The following is a 20,888-nucleotide window of genomic DNA, read 5'->3' as shown; positions in this document are numbered from 1 at the left end:
ATAAAGAATATATTGTGTGTGTGCACAATATTTATGGCATATATATAGCACTTATATGAATTTATTTATTTATATTAATCTCTGAATATAATTTAATAAAAATGTTTTCATTAAGGTCTAGCTCGAATACCAATAAAAAAATAATCCAAGCGGATGAGAAGGAAAAGAGCGAAAATGCAAATTATGAGAAAACCACATATACTGAGGAATCTTTAAGTAAAATTGATAATTATGTAAAATATTCTGACCAACAGAATAATAACTATCCAATTAGTAGAACAACAACCCCACACCTTATTAATATTGAGAGTATAGAAACGGTTAATGGCAGATCATTTAATAATATTGCAAAGGCAGTTACACTTTCAAATGATGATGACAATTTTAAACAAATAACTGAAAGTGATGAATGTAATAATGAAGAATATACAAATAAAGACATCACAAAAGCGTTAAATAAAAAATATGATAGCATTGATGATAGTGCTAGTTTTGAATCAGTAAAAATAGAAGCCCATGAAAATAGGAACAACAATGAAAATAAAGAAAATTTCAATAACGATGATAATGATGATAAATATTATTTAAATATTAAAAAAAATCTTGAGAATGATCAATTAAAAGAAGGAACAGAAGAGGATGACGAAAATGGGTCTATATATGACGCTGACGAAAAAAATATATATATGAAATCACAAATTAATAAGAAATCACATTTTAATGAAAATATGAATAATAATAAAAACATTAACAATCCATTGGGAAGTGGAAAAATCATTAATGATATGATTAATAACACTGGAAATAATATTAACACTAGCGAAAATAGTGACAATAGTGATATTCATAATAACGAAAGTATTAATAATAATAGTAATGATAATATTTATGAACACGACGATAGAATGGTTTATTTAAAAAAATTACGTTATGAAGACAATTCTAAAGACAATTTTGATGAAAAATTTGGATTTCAAGAAAAAGAATCTGGAAATAGTATGGGTAATGATGAAATATACAACTTAAATAATGATGACAATGAAAATAATATAAAATTAAAGGAATATTTATTAAAAGGAATAATGTCAAAAAAAACAAATGCAGAAAACGGATCAATAAATCACAATAAAGCACTTGCATTAATGGATAACATATTGAATATAAAAAATAATGACAATAATGATAGTGGATTAAATTTTCCATTAAGGAAATCATATAATGATGATAGAAAGGATTTAATAGATAAATATACATATTCAATGATGGGATATAATAATATACCATATAATGATATCAATAATCGCAATGGAAATGTGAATAATAAAATTCATTGCAATAGCAACCATCGAGATCATAATAATTGCGATCATCATCGATGTTTCATTAATAATATTAGTATGAAAGAATCAATAAATAAAAATGAATACATAAAAAAAGTTAAAGTAATATGCTTAAGCTACTTGAGAATTTTAAAAAGATTAGTTACAGCTTGGAGTGAAACTAATAAATCATTTGAATATCATTTTATTAATATATTAAACAATGTTGAGCCTAATAATTTAGAAATCTATTTATGTTGTTTTTCTAACATTAAAATATGTTCTATAAAAAGTATATTTATGTATTCTATAATAGAATGTATTGAAGAATTGGAAATAATAAAGCATTTTAAAATGTTACAAAATAAGGAAGATGCATCATCAGATAAGAATAATACCACTAATAATGCTAGTAGTACTACAAATGCAGTACATGATAAGAGTGAATTACATAAACGAATCATGGAAGAAGTTGAAAAAAATTTAACAAAAGAAATTGTTGATGAAATGCATGAATTAGCATTAAAGAACCCATATTTTAGTAAATCCTACTATTTGAATAGTCAAAATAATGCAGAAGAAAAAGCATCTACTATTTTATCTCTATACAACAGTGGATATAAAACTAATATACATGGTTATAATGATATTACTCAAGGATTTGATGATTTTAAAAGAGGAAAAGACTTATTACATTGTAATCATAGTGGCGATAATAATTATGGTGGTGTTAGAAATAGTTGTGGATGTAATCATGACAATTTGAATAACTATGGTTGTGGTGAATCTTTACCAATAAATTATGCTAGCAACATTTTATATAATTATTTAAACAATAATAATGGAAATAATAAAAATGGATTATCTAATAATCATCATCATCATAACAGAAATGGGCATTCGAGCTTAAGCAATTCAAATAATAATTACAATTCATCCTATAATGTTTCAAATTGTAAAACAAAAAAAAATAATTATTCAAATCAAAATATTTTAAACAAATTAAATGTTAGTATCGATTATAATTCTTATAATGATTATAATAATAACTATATACAAGAAGCTGAAAAAATAGTTGAAAAATATAAAAATTTTAACAAGATGAATTCAAAAGATAGTGATAATATGTATAATGCACCCAGTTATTTAAATGGTGCAGCTGATCTAAATAATCATGGTAATAATAATGCAAATGCCATTAAACATTTTAAAATGCTTTTATCTGAGTATGCAAATGCGTGCAAAAATGAGAAGATACACCCCAAAGGAATGGATATAAACCCAGTTGACCTAAATCTTTTAAAGTCTTTCTACTCCCGATTAAACCCGTCTGGTAGTTTAGAGGTATGCTTCATAATATAATTACATGCATACGTGTTTATAATGCTTATATATATTGAGATAGTGAATATAGGAAGTTTCAACAGTTCTTGTTCTTCTTTTGCAAAGTGCATACATAAGATGGTATATATATTTTTTTTTTTTTCATTTTTTTACAGGAAAGGGATCATCATCATGATAAATCAAACGAAGACATCGATCTAAAAGATATAAAAGGATATTATGAAAATAAACATAAAATGGAACATGATAGAAACATTGATTTAAACAAATATACGGACGTTTCTCGATTTGCTGAAGATGGTAATTATAACGAAAGAGATAATTATGGAAAATTTGATAAAGATCAAGGTGATACAAATGGAAATGAAAGTAATTATGGCTTTTTATCAAACATTATTCAAAATATGTTATTTAAAAAAAGAAAGCAAGATGTTTTATATCCATCATCTAAGGGAAATAATGGAAACAATGATAATAATTCTTACAATGATTTGAACTACTTATTACGTAATAGCAATGTTTTAAAGAAATTTAAATTAAATATGATGGACAATAAAAAAGATAGTGGATATAACAAAAATGGAAATGGCGATAATAATGGTAATGACTATTTAAGGAAAAAAGATATGAATGATAATAATAATGGTGGTCATGGTTATAATTCTCGAAAAAATAGTTCATACAAAAATACTGCGAAAAGTTTTAAAGATTTATTAAATTTATCACAAGAAAGTTTAAATAAAAAAGGAAATAATGATCTATCTGGATTTAAAAATGGTTTTGAATATATAAACTCAAATACTTTATATGATTTTATTATGAGCACAAATAATTCGAATAATCTTCTTGAGAATTCATTACAACATGGTAATATTATAAATAATATTAACAGTAATAATGGAAATAACTCGAATAATTTAAATGGTATGGGATATGGATATAATTATAATTCTAGAAAAAATAACAGTTATGATTATAATACTGACTACAATTCGAGAATAAGTGGTGATGGATCTGAATTATCTTTAAGTAATAACGATAACAATGATCTTATTATGAGTATAGGTGGTGGTAGATCAGAAAATATTAATGAAGGGGAACATGTAAGTGGCTATAAAACTAGAAGGTTAGATATGAATAAAAATGCATCTTCGGGTAATAATTATGGCAATAATAATGGAAGTTATAATAATAAAGGTGGAAAAAATTTAAAACAATCATCAACTATAGTTTCTTCTGTAAATAGTGCAAATTATGCAAACGGAAAATTAAAATATGAAATGCCAGCAGGTGTAAATCCAAACGATGATAAAGTTAAAGGAGTATATTTTTCAAAATCTCCAAGAGGTGTAGGTAAATGGAATGCTTACTTTCAAATAGCTAACAATAAAAGATTATTTACAAGTTTTAGTGTAAGCAAATATGGTTATAATGAGGCAAGAAAATTATCTATATTAAAAAGAACTGAATGGGAAAATGAATATAAACATCAAACTGATTTAAAAAATGCAGATGCTAAAAAAGGGAAAAAAAAAAGTAATATAATTTCAAATAATTTATCAAAAAATAATGGAAAAAATATGGGTAGTAAAGGAGGAAATAATTCAAATAGTGATGACTCTATTTGTTATACTAAAGATGGAAAATTAAAAGATGATGGTTTAGTATATTCAAATGATGATGAAGATGATGAAAATACAGGTTTAATGAATAGCAAATTATCTAATGCTATAGGTAAAGGATTAATAGGTGATAACGAAAAAAAAATGAGTAAATTAAGTCATATGGATATTAATGGCAAAGGAAATAACGGAGGTGATAATATGTTAGATAGAGATAGTTATTTAAGAGGAGATAATGATAATATAAATTTTTTTATTGACAACGATAAAAATGATGATGCTTTTAATACAATTGATTTAATACGATCAAGTTTAAGTGTAGAAAATAATGGAAATAATAATAGTAATCCATCAAAAAATTCGATAAACTATCCTTCTAACTCATTAATTATGAATTCTTATAATAACAATATTATGGATGGCAAGCAATCATTAAATACTTCTAGGATTTTATCAAACTCATTAGGATTCTCAAATAAGTATGCTGGAAATTTATAATTTGCATTCATTAATTTTCATGCAATGAACAATTTTTTAGAGCCTATGTCGATGTGCCAAAATATGTTCATAAGTTGAATGAATAAATGTATGCATGATTTATAATATAAATTAATTTTTTTATAGGGTTTATGATGAATAATGATAATAAATAAAATTATTTTTTCTATGTGCTATATTGCACTATTATCATATTAAAGCATTTTCAATAAAAAAAAAAACAAAAACCCAGAAAAAATTGTTTAATATATTTTGAATCAAGCAATAAAAGATACTTTATTAAATACCAGTTATTAATTTGATAAAAATAATATTATAAATGTTAATTAAAAACGAAGATTATGAAAATTGTATTCTTTTTTGTTTTTAATCATGACTTAAGTTTAAAAAAATTGTGTAATGTATATATATTTATTTATCCGCTAAGTAAAATTATTGTTACAAATTTGTTCGATTAAGAAAATTATTGTATGTACTGAATATTATATGAATATATTTATAAATAAAGGGGATATGTACACTTATATTTGTGCATACCCATTTGGCGTTGCATTTTGTCTTTTATATTTTTTTATTTATGTTATTGCGCTGCGATTGTTCTGTCATTGTTCTCTATTTCTTCATATTTATATTTATTTTTCTATGTGTTTGTTTGTGTATTTTGTCTTAATTTTACTTATCGCTTTAATGCATTTGTATTTATTTGCAATACTTATGCAGCATTAATAAATAAACTAATATATTTGTAATTATACTTTAATAAAATTATCAAAATATTTTATCAGTGTAATAATGTATTGCTTTTTTGAGAGCAAATTACAATTTTAACTTAAATTTGGCTTCCCTTATTTAATCTTAAAAGGTTATCAACGCATTTGCTATTATGCCTGAATAGGCTTATTCATTTGAAGAAAGGTTGTATATATGATTTTGTTTTTTTCATTTTGTTATTTTAGCACATCAGGGTGCTTAAGTTAATTAAAAAGGGTACAAAATTTATAGAATAAATGAAAAAATAAAAAAAATAATAAATAATTAAATGAATATAGGGTAATGAAAATATAAAACAAAATATTTAACTGAAAATGCTACTGTGTTTTGTCATGTAGAATGTGAGACGATTATATGTAAATAAACAAATATATATATGCATGTTTATTGGGAATACATTGAAAAAATGACAGGCTTATTTTCCGCGTGTTCTGACTATATCACGAATCAGATAATTTTTAATTAAAAAAATGATGTAAAAAATAGCACCATTTTATTACATTTTTAGAAATATCAATAAATAACCCTAAGTCTATACAATAGTGAGTTGCACACAATGAAAAAAAAATTTGAATGTTTTTTTTTTTGTAATTGGCTAGTTGAGTAGCTAGCTATTTTTTTATTGGAATTAAATTATGATATTAGTAATTACTTTGATGATTTCTTATTTTTGTTTTTTTTTAAAAATTTTTCTATAGTTAATTTTTGTCTGTTTTCTGCTTGTTCAATTTTGTTATATAATTTTCTCTTCTTTTTGCTCAAAGCAAGTTTATTTCGTTTTATGTTTTCTTGATTATTTATTTTTTTTACATTTAATAAATCATTTTCTTGTTTTATACTATTTTGAGGATTATAATTATTTTCGTTTTCTGCCTCCATTTGATTATTTAATGCATCATTTCGCAATTTTTGTCGAATAGCATTATTATATTCATCTTCTGACATTTCAATTTCATTGTCATTATAATTATTGTATTGATTTTGTGAGTTTGTTTTATTTTTTGAAATACTCTTGTTATATTGTGGGTCTTCACTTAGCATTTTGTTTATAGTATACTCTTCTTTTTTTACTAAATCTTTATAATTATCATCATCAATAAAAGGTGATAAATGTACAGGTAATGTTTTGTTAATATTATAATCTTCACAAGATAATATCTTGTTTGTGTTTAAGCAATCAAATATATATTGTGGTTGTATAAAACTTCGTTTATATGTATATTCATTTATATTGTTTGTTTTATTCGAATTTTGTGTTTCCATATTTTCTCCACTAACTTCTAATATTTCATGTGTTATACTTTCATCTTCATATTTATATGGAGAATATAAAGAGTTCCAACATATAGTACCACCACATGACAAAATAATAATTGACAAAACATCAAAAGGCATATTACTATGTATATAAAAAATATGATCTTTAAAAAGATCTTTCACGCTTTTAGTATTATCATTATTAATGATATCATGCTCTATTGGTTTTGTTTCTATTTTTTTTTTTTTTTCATCATTTTCTTGGTTATTTTTTTCAACCTCTGCTATCTCATCATTTCCTGTTTTTGTTTCACTTTCTTCGAGGGTATTTTGTTCTGTAGATTCTAGCTCGTCGGCAATTTCTTTTGTAATAAAATTTTTATCAAAAGCCAAGTGGTTTAGCTTTTCATTTTTAAGGTCTGTATATTCTTTGGGAGGATAAGACAAGCCATCTAGTCTGTACAATTTATAAAGAACAAATCTAAGGAGAGTAACATAATATTCTATAAAATTTGTTATAATTTTAAAATCAATAGATTTATCAAAATATGGAGTAAATATATGAGGTATGAGCCAAGTAATTTTTTTTTGTAAAATTTCTGCTTGTAAATAATATCCTTTTACACTTATAAAACCTTTTTTAATTTTATTTGTTTTATAAGTATAATAATGAAAATGATTTCTTAATATTATACATTGATTAATTAAATTATTTTTAATTCCTATATTTTCATTTGATGGTAAATATGAATAAGCAATTATTGTAGTTAATGCGTCATTTAATTGTTCAACTGCATATACTAATATAGGAAATCTTTCTTTAATTATATGATCTAATTTATATTTTGGAAAATTTTTAATAATACTTTTACATCTTTCATTATCTTCTAATGATAGTTTATATTTTTTATATCTTTTCAAACCTGTTTTTATTTTTCGAAAGTCTTGTATAATTTTTTCATTACTTAATTTTTTATAATCACTTTTTGTATAATATACTTTATTTTTATAAAATTTATTTCTTAATTTTAATGGTATATCTTTATAATCTTTTGGATATATACCTTTGAATATACAAAGTCTTCGAAATTCCGATTCGCTTAAAAATAGTTTTTTTTGTATTTTTCTTTTTGTCAGGTATTTTTCCTGTTTTTTCTTTTTTATCTTAGCTTTCAATTTATGAATATGCATTTTGAGATATGTTCATAAGCTAGCTTTTTAATAAATGATTTTTGAAAATTATTTCATTAGTTGGGCATGATACAAACCCAAAATATGTTGATCTTGATAAAGTTTTAGAAATAATCGAACAAGTATGTATAATTTTGTATAGGTTGGTGTTGCTTTATTTGTGACCCATAATATAGGTGTACAAATGTTATAAATAAATCTTTTCAAATTTAATATTATTATTATTATATGATATTCCAATTGGTAGGCTATGCCATCAGCCTAACATTTATCATAAACCCATACATATAAATTCATATATATATTTAATTATATAAATACAAATAATATATTATATTTTATCACTTGGCTATATTTTAAATTGTTTAATATGTAAAATAAATTTATTAAATAATTTATTTTTTATGTTAATTCCCTTTCAAAATTAATAATATTTGAAAAAAAAAAATATAAGAGTGGAAATAAAAAAGTCGTAACATAGGTAAAAAAATATAATAAAAAAAATATCCCAAATTAATACTTGCCGATATTTTTGTGGTTACGTTAAAAAAAATTTTTAAATGATGAAAACTGCAGGAATATTTGCAAAACATGAATTTACGAAATAAAAAAATATTAAATAAATAAATTAACACAACCAGTAAACCATATTTGTATTTTAAAAATGGAGTCTCTCTCTTTAAATCCCATTTAATGACGTTGTTACTCAAAAAATGAGAGAGTATAAAAAAGTTTGTTATATTGAAATGGTTAATATTATTACTGCTCTGATACTATTAATTTTTTTTTAATTTTTTACTGCCATCTTACATAAGTTTTAGCTTTTAGGATATATAATGTATTAAAAATAAAATGAGAGCTAAGTATATTTTCATTTATCAAAGATTTACTCAGCATATTTCTTTTTATATATATATAATACATTATTACTGACATATTTTTTATCCTAAACATTTATGAGATATATATCATAATATAATAATATGTAAATTTTAGTTAGCAAACAAGTGTGATAACATATTTAAGCATGTCCTTGTATACCATAGTATACTAATTGGACTTTTTATTTTTTCGAAAATTTCACTTGCACACATAAATATGGATAATCTCCTTTTTAAACCTATCTAATATGTATATGTTGTTACAAGAATTGTTGTAATAATGAAACGAATCAATTTATTTGATCATATTTTATTTTTCCATTCTCAAATGAACCAAAAATGGACAGTAAAAAAAAAGAATATTAATATGGTACTTATGGAAAGTGTTTTTCCTTAATCTAGTATAAATAGTTGACTAATTTTTATATAATTAATCATATATGTTTTAAAATTATAGTTTGAAAAATATGTTCATTATTTAGAGAAAGGTAATATTTGTAAAAAAAAATTAATTACATTATCTATACTATCATTTTGGTCTTACATAAGCAAAAGAAAAAATAATAAAAAAAAGCCATACATAAGTTGAAAAAAAAAATAAAAATTATAGATTTGATATGTTTTTAAATTATTATGATTAAATGAAAAGGATTATGAGATGGAGCATGGAAATACATATATTTTGCATGTCTAATAAAAATAAACTAATCAATAAAATTCATGTAGATCCTAATTATTTATATTATATACTAATGTATATATTTATATAATGTAATTATGATAAATACTCTAATTTATAAAATATATTTTTTGGGGGAACATTATTTCTTTTTTTTTAAAATGGAATTAAGCATTTTCTCAAATGTGACATTATTTATATTTCCCGTATATCAGTCCTTCACTCTCTATTTCTTTTTTTGTCTAAATTATTTCAAGAGTAATGTATATGTAAAAATATCTAATATGCATTATAATGTTTATGCATATATTTTAGTAATACATTTTTAAAATATAAGAAAAAAAAATAAATTGAGATATTTCTCATTTAGTGTATTATTATAACCATTTGATTATGTAGGTATGTATGCGTGTTTTTATAAAATATAAAAAATTTTATAGATATAAAAATTGGGTAATTTATTTATTTAATTTTTACTTATCTTTATTTAAATTGTATGTCTTTTTTATACATTTTATTTTTGTGTAAAAAAAATGACTCGAATGTGATAATAAAAATAGAGAAATTCATAATTTTTGTCTATATATTAAATTTTCAAAATAAAATTTGTTGATACAAAAAAATATTAAAAACATATTTGATATAAAGACAGATAAAAAAAGCGAAAAAGCAAATAATGAAAATAAAAATCCCAAAATAAAAGAAAAATTAAATGTAGATACTTATAATATGAAAGAAAATAATAAGGAAAAATATGTAACTATCGAGGACAACCAAAATGAAGAATATAATTATGAGCAAACACAATATATAAATATAAACTCATTGAATGATGAGAAGTATGAAAATATAAAACAATGGGAAGAAGATGGAAAGATAAGAAAAAGAGAAAGTCTAGATGAAATGGAAGCTTCTATAAATAGTAGCTTATCTAAGACAGGGACTATTGAAAATAATTATGCAAACAGCTCAGAAACTTATACCAATTTAATGGAAGGAGATAAAAATATTTTAAATAATAATAGACTTAGCAAACTAAAAGATATACTATATAATCAGTTAATTAAAAAGAGAAAACTGTTAGATGAAAAGTTGAGGGTAAAAATTTATGAAAAAAATAAACTTGAGGAAAGTGTGAATAATTTAGGATTGGAATTATTTCAAATAAATAAAGAAAATGATGATTTAGAAAAAAGAGAAAAAGAATTAATAAGTTCTATACAAAATATAAAATCAAACAAAAGCAAGCAAATAAGTGAAAACAAAAAAGTAAAAAGAGAATATAACAATGAGTTAGATTCTTTGAAAAAAGAAATAAACTATTATTCTGAAATATATAACAAATATAATAACAATCTTTTGGAATTAAATAATTTGAAAAAATATTATGAAAGTATGGAAAACAAAACTAAAGTAAATGAAAATGTGATTTTGTCTCAAGAAAATCGAGATAAAATAAAAGAAATAAAAATAAATAAACGAGAAAATATAATTAACAAAATGAATCATGAAATAAATGAAATACAAACATATATTAATATTAAAAAGGATCTTCAAAAAAATAGTGAAATCGAATTAAAAAATCTACAAGTTTTAACTAATGATGAAAAAAGGGAACTGGAAATTATACAAAAAAATAAAAATAATATTATAAAAATGTTGAACGACTCAATTAATAATATGAAAAAGAGAGATGAAGTAATTGATGAAATTCATAAAAAGTTAAATACATTAAAAATAAATGTATTAGAATTAGAAAAAAGTAATGAACAAGTGAAAAAGGAAAACAATATAGAAAAAGAGAAAAGAGATAATTTGCTTATGGAGTTAAAAATATTAAAAAAAAAAATTCATAAAATTGAAAAAAATAGAAATGAATTAAATAAGTGTGTAGATGACGTTTCCAATTTTAATGATCAAATAAAAATTGATATACGAAATGAACAAAACAAATGTGAAAATTTAAATGAAAAAATAAAAAATATAAATAAAAATATCCAAAATAATGAAAACAAAATAAAAGAAATGAAAAACAACATCAATAAAGAAGTAGACAAGATTATTTCGGTGTATACTGAAAAAATAAAAACTAGCCATTTTTGTTCTAAAACAAAAAATGATATAAAAAATGTTAAGGAAGATATTATTAAAAAAGAAAATGAAATTGAAAATTATAAAAATTTAATTATTCGAATAAAAATACAACAAATTTTGGAAAATACAAAAATTGAAAATATGGAAAATAAAAGAAATAAACTAAATAAAGAGTTTAATGAAAAAAATAATTTACTAACACATTATGATTATATTATTAAAAAAAATCACTATATAATTGAAAATAAACAAACAGAAGTAGACAGATTAAATGAAGAGTTAGATAAAAAAATAAGTAAAAAAAATTTTGACGGGAATAATAATCAAGGAAGTAGTTTCACGAGCACGGTACCAATTACTCTTGAAATTAAAATACAAAAACTAAATAAAGAAATTAATGAGATATTAAAAAAAAGTAGAATGTTAGAAAAGGATTGGTTTTTAAAACAGTCAGAAATGATCAAAATCCAAAATGAAAATAATCAAATTAATGAAGAAATTCTAAAAGGAAATGATTTGCATCTAATATTAGGACAAAAAAAATGTGAGCTTGAAGAAAATTTTAGCAACTTACAAAATTTTGTTAAAAAAATAAATAAAAATATTTTACATATTCGATTACAACTAGAACGATTTGAATGTAAAAACAATGATATGCTCGAAAAGGTAGAGAAAATAAATAATGATATATTAAAATGGAATGAGAATGCAAATATTAAAAAAGAAAAATATAAAAATATTCAAAATAAATTAAAAAATGATATATTTAAATTAAAAAATGACAAAGACAAATATCAACAAAATTTATTAGATTATGAAAATCAAATCCTTATTTTTGAAAATAAAATTCGTGAAAAAAAAAAACTACAAGAAATAATAAAGCAATATGAAGAAAATAAAGATATTATATATTTGAAAAAACAAATACAACATAAAAATGAGGTTATAGAAAATCTTAAAAAAAAACAAAATAGTATTTTAGCAAATATAAAATTAGCATTAAATAAAAGAAATGATCTTGATGATAAAAAAGAACTTTTTCAAAAAAATTTTGAAAATGGTGTTAATGTTTCTTTTAAAATACAACATGAAATTTCAATGATAAAAAAAGATATTAAAGCGAAGAAAAAAAAAAGACAAAATTTATATACCCATTTTGATCAAATTACACAATCCTATGAAAATTTAATTAGCCAAATACAGGAACAACAATCTTATATACATAATCTAAACCAACAATATAACATATTTGATGTTGTATTAAAGGTATTAACTTATGAGAAAAAACATCGATTTCAAGAATTGTTAAAATTTCAAAATGCTGTTAAAAATGTTCATACTCTACAAGATACAAAAAATAATTATGATATTATAAAGAAAAATTGTTCTATATATAAGAACAAAATTATAGCTATTAAAAATAACTTGAAAATTTTCGCTGCGAAAAATGAAGTATATGAGAAGTTACTTTTCGTGCTGTTTGAATGGTTGGAAAATTAGTTTTCCTCACTAAAAAAAGTTTTTATATTTTGTGTAAATTGTAAAGGGAGTGTAACTTATTTTTACAATTCAAACTTTATTAATATTTATTTTTTTCGTGGCAAAAATGCCTCTTTTCAATAATTAAAAAATATATATTCATGTCATTTTCTCATCCTTAATTTTCTATACTTACTGTTCTTGGCACTTTTATTGATATATTCATTGTTTATTTTCATGTGATGCATTTTAAATGGTCTTTTTTTATTTTTTTTATGTAATAAATATTTCGAGATATAACTATACCAAGCTTAGCTGATTTTTTTAATGTGTATTTTTTCAAAATAAGGGGTTATAATAAAATAATGAATAAAATTGTTCGATTGTAGAGGGAAAATATAATTAAATTAATCATAACTCTATTTAATGATATCATTTTATCGAAATAATTAATAAATATATAAAAGTTTATTGTAACGTTTACACCTAGCCAAATATAGAAAAATATATTTATACAAAAAAGTTTATAATTTTTATAACTTAGGCAAATATTGTTTTTTTTTTTTGTGATTTCAAAAAATATGTTTTTTAATAGTTATAATTTGAAGTAAAAATAATAAAAAATGAATTTATATGACGCTTTAGGAAATGCAGCTATAAATGAGGAAACTAAAGAAGATTTTCAAAAAATAATTCTGAAAAGTGAAAGTTTTATTGATGATGTTTTACATGAACACCTTAAAGAACGACAGAAAAAGAGGGATGAAATATTGCAAGACATTTTTGATATGTTAGTAAAAAATATACATAATAATGGATAGAAAATAATATTTCTCTATACCATTTTTTACATATCTTCATTTTTCAATTTGTATGCATTTATAAAAAGAAAAATACTTTAAGAGAGTTTGAAATTCCCTTTTTGAATAATGAATAGAAATACCCTTAAAATATACAATTATATACTCATATTATTAAATGAATTATAATATTTTATAAAAATTGTTCTATATTTTTAAATAACCGATTTATAATATTACTAATTTATAGGGAAATTTTAGTGGCAAATCTGAAATTACTCATTGACATGAAAGACCAAAAAGAGGTCGAGACACTCACACAGCTAGGATGTGATAGTTACGTATATGCAGACATGTAAGTACTAACTATAAAATGAGACCTTTGTGTTATTTTTATTCTTGTGTATTTAAGGATGGCAAGAGATATACACATGTATAATATATAACTGATACATAATTATTCTAGCGTGAAACATACAAATATATATTTTTTTTCAATAGACTCGACAAAAATAAGATTTTTATCCAGATAGGCTACGAATTTTACTTAGAAATGACTCTTGAAAATGCCATATCTTTCTTAAAAAAGAAAATAAGTCTTTATGAAGAGTAATAATAGAAAGGAATACATACATGCTATTGACGCATATTTGTGCTTATATGTGTCCATCTATATTATATTAAAATATGTTATAGCTATCTCAGACATGCGTATAGCCGTTTTTATAAAACGGGTGTATTATATAAGTTATATATGCTTGATATTTATACTATAATTTTTTCCTTTTATAGAAAATTAACATATTGGAATAAGGAAATAGCTAAGATTAAGGCCCACATACAAATAGTAATTTATATTAAGAATAAAATTATATTTATTTTTTCGCAAACTCATATATACTCGATTAAATCTGTTAAGAGCATACACCTATAATTGATACAACAAGTTGCTTGTTTTTATTTCATATATAATCCTAACATTAATTTTATTTTTTTTATGTTACTTTTTTACAGTTAATGAGGGCAATTTCAAATTTGGCATAAGTGGTTGTTAAAAAGGCATTATTGAAAATAAATTTTGATGACAATACATTTTATGTTTTATGGATTTATCCGTCGCCTTTTCTTAATATATATTATTTATTATACCAAAGTATGGTTATTTTTTTAATCTAGTTGATTAAATATGTCTATAAATTTGTGAATGTTCAGACTTATATTAAAAAGAAAAATATTGTTAAGTATATAATCAATGTATTATTGATATATTTCAGAATACAGTATTTTTATTTTATATAAAGTTTTTTATTTTTTTAAATATCCTTTTAAAGTTGTAACTAATAAACTAAAATATGTTTTGTTAAATTATTATTAATATATTTTTACTCACTAAAATAGCTTAAAATATGAACAAGTCATATTTTTTTAATAAAAAGTGTAAATGTGTAGCTATTTTATTTCACATAATAAAAAAAAAATACAAAAAAATAAAAAATTGTTTATTTTTTTATTTCATGGGCAATAAAAAAGTATAATGAAAATAAAGGAAAAAATATTTTTTTACAATATAAAATATTATTTAATATTTTAATTATTTGGCTATAAGCTTTGAATTTATATAAGTGTGTTAAAGGTTTATTTTCTTTTAATTATTTTTATTTATTTAAAATTATATATTTGGGTAAGAATTAAAAATAAATATTTTTTATTATAAAAGTGGGCATACAATTTTATGAATATAAATATCATACACATAATAATTAAATTGTTCGATTTATAAAGATAATATAAAAATGCAGAGAATACCATAAAACAACAAAAATAAAGACCCACATATCTACAAAAATACATTCATTTTTTAACTTTATGTAAGCATTTTATGCTATCCAAGCATACAAATTGAACAAATTGTTATTATTTTATTTTTAAACATGCCTGCAATGAAATCAGCTAATGCAAAAGAAGATACAGTTTCACAAACATGTGATAATAGTACTATAGAAGACGCCGATGAGCATTTATATTCAGGACCATTGAAAATAGAACAATTACTTGCAAAAGGATTTGTTAAAAGAGATTTAGAATTACTTAAAGAAGGTGGTTTGCAAACAGTCGAATGTGTAGCATATGCCCCTATGCGTACATTATGTTCCATTAAAGGTATAAGTGAACAAAAGGCAGAAAAATTAAAAAAGGCATGCAAAGAATTATGTAATTCTGGTTTTTGCAATGCAATCGACTACCACGATGCTCGACAAAACTTAATAAAGTTTACAACTGGATCAAAACAGTTAGATGCTTTACTAAAAGGAGGGATCGAAACCGGTGGAATTACTGAATTATTTGGAGAATTTCGTACTGGAAAAAGTCAACTTTGCCATACATTGGCTATAACATGCCAATTACCGATTGAGCAATCTGGAGGTGAGGGTAAATGTTTATGGATTGATACAGAAGGAACATTTCGACCTGAACGTATTGTCGCTATAGCTAAAAGATATGGTTTGCATCCAACGGATTGTTTAAATAATATAGCATATGCTAAAGCATATAATTGTGATCACCAAACAGAATTATTAATAGATGCAAGTGCAATGATGGCAGATACAAGATTTGCTTTGCTAATAGTAGATTCAGCAACTGCTTTATACAGATCAGAATATACAGGAAGAGGAGAACTTGCTAATAGACAATCACATTTATGCCGATTTTTAAGAGGATTACAACGAATAGCTGATATATATGGAGTTGCAGTAATAATAACTAATCAAGTTGTTGCAAAAGTTGATGCCATGAGTATGTTTGGAGGGCATGAAAAACTTCCAATTGGTGGAAATATAATTGCACACGCAAGTCAGACAAGATTATATTTAAGAAAAGGTCGAGGTGAAAGTCGAATTTGCAAAATTTATGATTCTCCAGTGTTACCTGAAGGGGAAGCTGTATTTGCTATAACTGAAGGTGGAATAGCAGATTATGAAGAAAAATAAAAATATTTTATTACATAATTTTTAATAAAAATAATTTTGTTTAATTGTGTGACTTTCGATAATTTAATTTTTAAAGTTTATAAAAGAATGCATTATTTGCAGAGATATGTACATTTAATATGTATTTTTGTTGTTGTCTTACATGCTCATAGGCATTTTTTATAATATATTTGAATTCGTGTGAATTCTTATGTTATCTGTTTCATTGTTTTTTTTTGTAATAACAATAATATAAATAAACTATCAATAAATTAGTTTATGTGTATATACACAATATAAAATAAATATATTGCATCGTTTTGTAACAATATTAAGATATAATTTATTGTTTACAATTATTAAGGAATTATTTTTATATCATATGATAAACTGTACATATTTATTTATACAAGTCAAGAAAATTGTATAATTATTTTTATTACCTTTATATATATAGTTTAAATTTACTTTATATGAAAAATAAATGAATTTGTATATTGTTAAAAGATATTTCTTTTTTTTTTAATATATCATTAGCTTAATTATATCAAATAATGAAAATATATAGAACGTGGTATGCGAACTGTTGTAATTCATGGATACTCTATAAGTGTTATTACCCTATCACTGAGCATTTTACTATACATATTTAATTTTGTGTTTAGATGATATTGTATATTAAGTAAACCTATATGGATATGGTTTTTAATCTCATTAAAATGACATAATAAGAAATAAATTAAGATTAAAAAGTAAATAATCATAAACTATGCAATTATGTAAAAGTATATTTATGCATAGCCTTTTTAATGTAAAGGAAATGTTTTAAAATAACATACACAAAAAAGTTAGTGATATATTTTAAAAACTATTTTTTAATAAAAGCCGTGACTAAATCATTATATATATAAAAGGGTACATAAAAAAATATAAATATTGAAATGTTTACGTATATAGATATATCTCACGTAATAAATATATTTTTTGTGTATATAAAGTATTCCTTACAAATTTTTAATATATATATAACTTTTATAAGAACTTAGTAAATATACATATATATTATATATATATATGCATGTATATATTTATCACTGTAGCTTTTTTGTATATGGAATTTATTAAAGCATATTATGAATTATATATAAATATATATAATTATATACATTATAATATTAAAAATATACGTACATATTATGCTTATAAAAAAGAATGTAAAAGGGTAAAGAAGAAATATTTTTTACTTAAAAATTTTGTGCACAAAAAATTTAATATAATATATTATAATAAAATATATAATATTTAATACTTTCCTTACATGCATTTTTTCTTATATTTAATTATTGTACTTATTTACGTGTATACCTGTAACATATTTATACACGCGTTTGTATATTACAAAATTACGTAAAGTATATAAATAAATTTTTATATATAATATAAATAAAAACATAAAGAAAAAATATATTTTTTATAATAATTTACTTTTATATATTTAATAAAATATGTAAAATGGTTAATAATCAAATATTTATATATACATTTATATGCTTTTTTTATTCATATATATATGCTTATATATAATATTATTATATATACATACATCATATATATGTTCATTGATTTAACTCTCTATATATATAATACTTAAAAAAAGAACAAAATCGAAAATATAAAGATGAATACAATTTATTATAAAAAGGAGGAATAATTTTCCAATTTTTTATAGAGAATTTTGAAATATACCAAGGCGCCAATAAAACGGAAGATGACGATAAAAGAAATATGTATTTTATAAAACTTATACATATATTTTTTGCATTTCTAATATATATATATATATATATTATACATGTATAGACTGTAACAAATTATATGTATTTTTATAAAATATTATCACAATATTTCAAGCATAAAAATTATTAGTACGTAAACAGCTACATAAAGTATATACTTGTGTATATTTATATACATATATATATATGTAATATAGATTATGCGTGTATATGAATTATATTGATTTATACATAAAAGATAAACAGAACAAACATACATGCTTTATGGTTACATTAATGAAATTTCGATCTTATATATATGTTTGTGCGTATTACTAAGTTTATATGTAACATCACAAAACAAAAGCACATATACTTAGATTGCTGCTACATGCTTATATATTTTAATTTTAACGAGAAAAATATTATAGTAAAAACCAATTAGTGAAAAAAGTAGACTCTTTACAATTTTTCATTTCATTTATTTCATTATATTTTATTTCATTTTATTTTAATTACTACATATTTCTGTAGATCTAAATTAATTTGTGTGTGAATTAATAAATAGAGTATTTATTATTTTTAATTATTAACTTTATAATATTTGTATATAGGCAAGTATGCTACTATTTATAGCATTACAATACAATTATATGCGTGTATATTAATACGTGTATATATATATAAATATATATACATGCTTAAAATATCGCGTTTTAGGATTCCTATTCATAACCGTACATGAAGAAAAATATAAATACTTGTATATAAGTTTATTATTATATTTGATGATTATATAAAAATGTATATCATTTTATGAAATATTATGCATGTCAAATCATGTTCTCCCATTTAATATTTATTTATCTATATCTATAAATATTTATATGCACACCCTATATTTGTAACATTTATACCCATATAGTTTATATTACACATCATAAATAAATTTTGGAAGCGTATACAAAAAGAAGAGTATATATATATATATATATATATATATATATATATATATATATATATATATATATATATGTACACATATTATTCACTACAATTAAATATACATTAACGAGCAAACTTTAGATTAAAAAGGTATATATATAAAGTATAAGCCTATATAAGATTGTATACATTATGCATATGTATATTAATATATAGCAACTAATGCTAAATATATATATAAACAAGCAGTTTTTATTTAATAATTTATTATTTTTAGTTAATTTTTTTTATTGGAAATCGTGATTTTATATGTATGCAAATTTCATACATTAAATGTGTATTAACATTCTACAATTATATATGTATTTTATTTTTATGTGTGCAATCTCATTATTTTAAATATTTTTATATTACTAAATTTTAAAGTGCCTATAATAAATATACAACGGTTTTATGGTTATATTAAATTATGAAACATTATTTTCAATCATAATATATTTTATTCCTGCACTATTACATGAATATATATAACCGGGCTTAACAAGCTTTATGCATACATGTTATTATATTAATAGGCTTTTACATATTTATATAACATGCTTTTACCTTTTTTTTAACATTTTATGAGCAATAATTTATATTATACATTTTTATTGTATCAATATCAGTTGAAAATTTAATAATAAGCTTTGAGAATAAAAGGAATACAAAATAATAATAGCAAATATAAAGTTACATACCCATACATTGCCTCTTCATTTTATACTATAATCATTACGACATTTTTTCCTTGTATAAATATATACGATCTATCCCCTGCATACATACAAAATTTTTTCCTATTTATTTTTTAATTATTGTGAATAATTTTAAATTTAAAAATATAAAGCCTATCTTATGAATATTTTTGTGCAAATTTATACATTCAACTATTTATTTGTATTATCATAATATTTAGATTAATAATTTGTATTTTTTACATGTTATGAGTAATTAAAAAGTTTTGATTTTACTGCATTTTATTCCATTATTAAGAATTAATAAATATATATATACGTATATGTAAACGTATATAAGAATATGTATTATATATATGCAAATTTATATATCCATGCATATATATAATATTATATATTATATGCATGTAACATTTTTTATCTGTTATTTGTAGAAAATAAAATAATTGAATAAATATATAATTATATGTGAAATACAATTTTATAGAAGAATATTTATTTCAAGAAAATAAATAAGAACAGAAAAA

The 20,888-nt window shown here is 21.6% G+C and overlaps 5 protein-coding genes across 5 annotated transcripts; 4 read left to right on the top strand and 1 right to left on the bottom strand.

Annotated features, from left to right (window-relative positions):
* Positions 1-101: 101 nt before the first annotated feature.
* PVVCY_0900720 (transcription factor with AP2 domain(s), putative) lies at positions 102-4,783 on the top strand (the record flags this gene model as incomplete). The annotated part of the gene is made up of 2 exons (XM_008626413.1): positions 102-2,663; positions 2,819-4,783. 2 exons carry the CDS (start codon positions 102-104, stop codon positions 4,781-4,783), a joined length of 4,527 nt encoding a protein of 1,508 aa, XP_008624635.1.
* Positions 4,784-6,202: 1,419 nt separating this feature from the next.
* PVVCY_0900710 (pescadillo homolog, putative) lies at positions 6,203-8,002 on the bottom strand (the record flags this gene model as incomplete). Its single annotated transcript, XM_008626412.1, has 1 exon — positions 6,203-8,002. The coding sequence occupies one exon, from the start codon at positions 8,000-8,002 to the stop codon at positions 6,203-6,205; it is 1,800 nt and encodes a 599-aa protein (XP_008624634.1).
* Positions 8,003-10,291: 2,289 nt separating this feature from the next.
* On the top strand, positions 10,292-13,156 carry PVVCY_0900700 (conserved Plasmodium protein, unknown function; the record flags this gene model as incomplete). Its single annotated transcript, XM_008626411.1, has 1 exon — positions 10,292-13,156. One exon carries the CDS (start codon positions 10,292-10,294, stop codon positions 13,154-13,156), a length of 2,865 nt encoding a protein of 954 aa, XP_008624633.1.
* A 602-nt stretch (positions 13,157-13,758) lies between these two features.
* PVVCY_0900690 (prefoldin, putative) lies at positions 13,759-14,979 on the top strand (the record flags this gene model as incomplete). Its single annotated transcript, XM_008626410.1, has 5 exons — positions 13,759-13,925; positions 14,186-14,290; positions 14,437-14,544; positions 14,728-14,782; positions 14,950-14,979. 5 exons carry the CDS (start codon positions 13,759-13,761, stop codon positions 14,977-14,979), a joined length of 465 nt encoding a protein of 154 aa, XP_008624632.1.
* An 887-nt stretch (positions 14,980-15,866) lies between these two features.
* On the top strand, positions 15,867-16,925 carry PVVCY_0900680 (DNA repair protein RAD51, putative; the record flags this gene model as incomplete). Its single annotated transcript, XM_008626409.1, has 1 exon — positions 15,867-16,925. One exon carries the CDS (start codon positions 15,867-15,869, stop codon positions 16,923-16,925), a length of 1,059 nt encoding a protein of 352 aa, XP_008624631.1.
* Positions 16,926-20,888: the final 3,963 nt, after the last annotated feature.

The sequence above is a fragment of the Plasmodium vinckei genome (assembly GCF_900681995.1).
Source record: "Plasmodium vinckei vinckei genome assembly, chromosome: PVVCY_09".
Taxonomy (NCBI): Eukaryota; Apicomplexa; class Aconoidasida; order Haemosporida; family Plasmodiidae; genus Plasmodium; species Plasmodium vinckei.
Note: the sequence above shows the minus strand (reverse complement) of the source record. Positions and strands in the feature narration are given on the sequence as shown.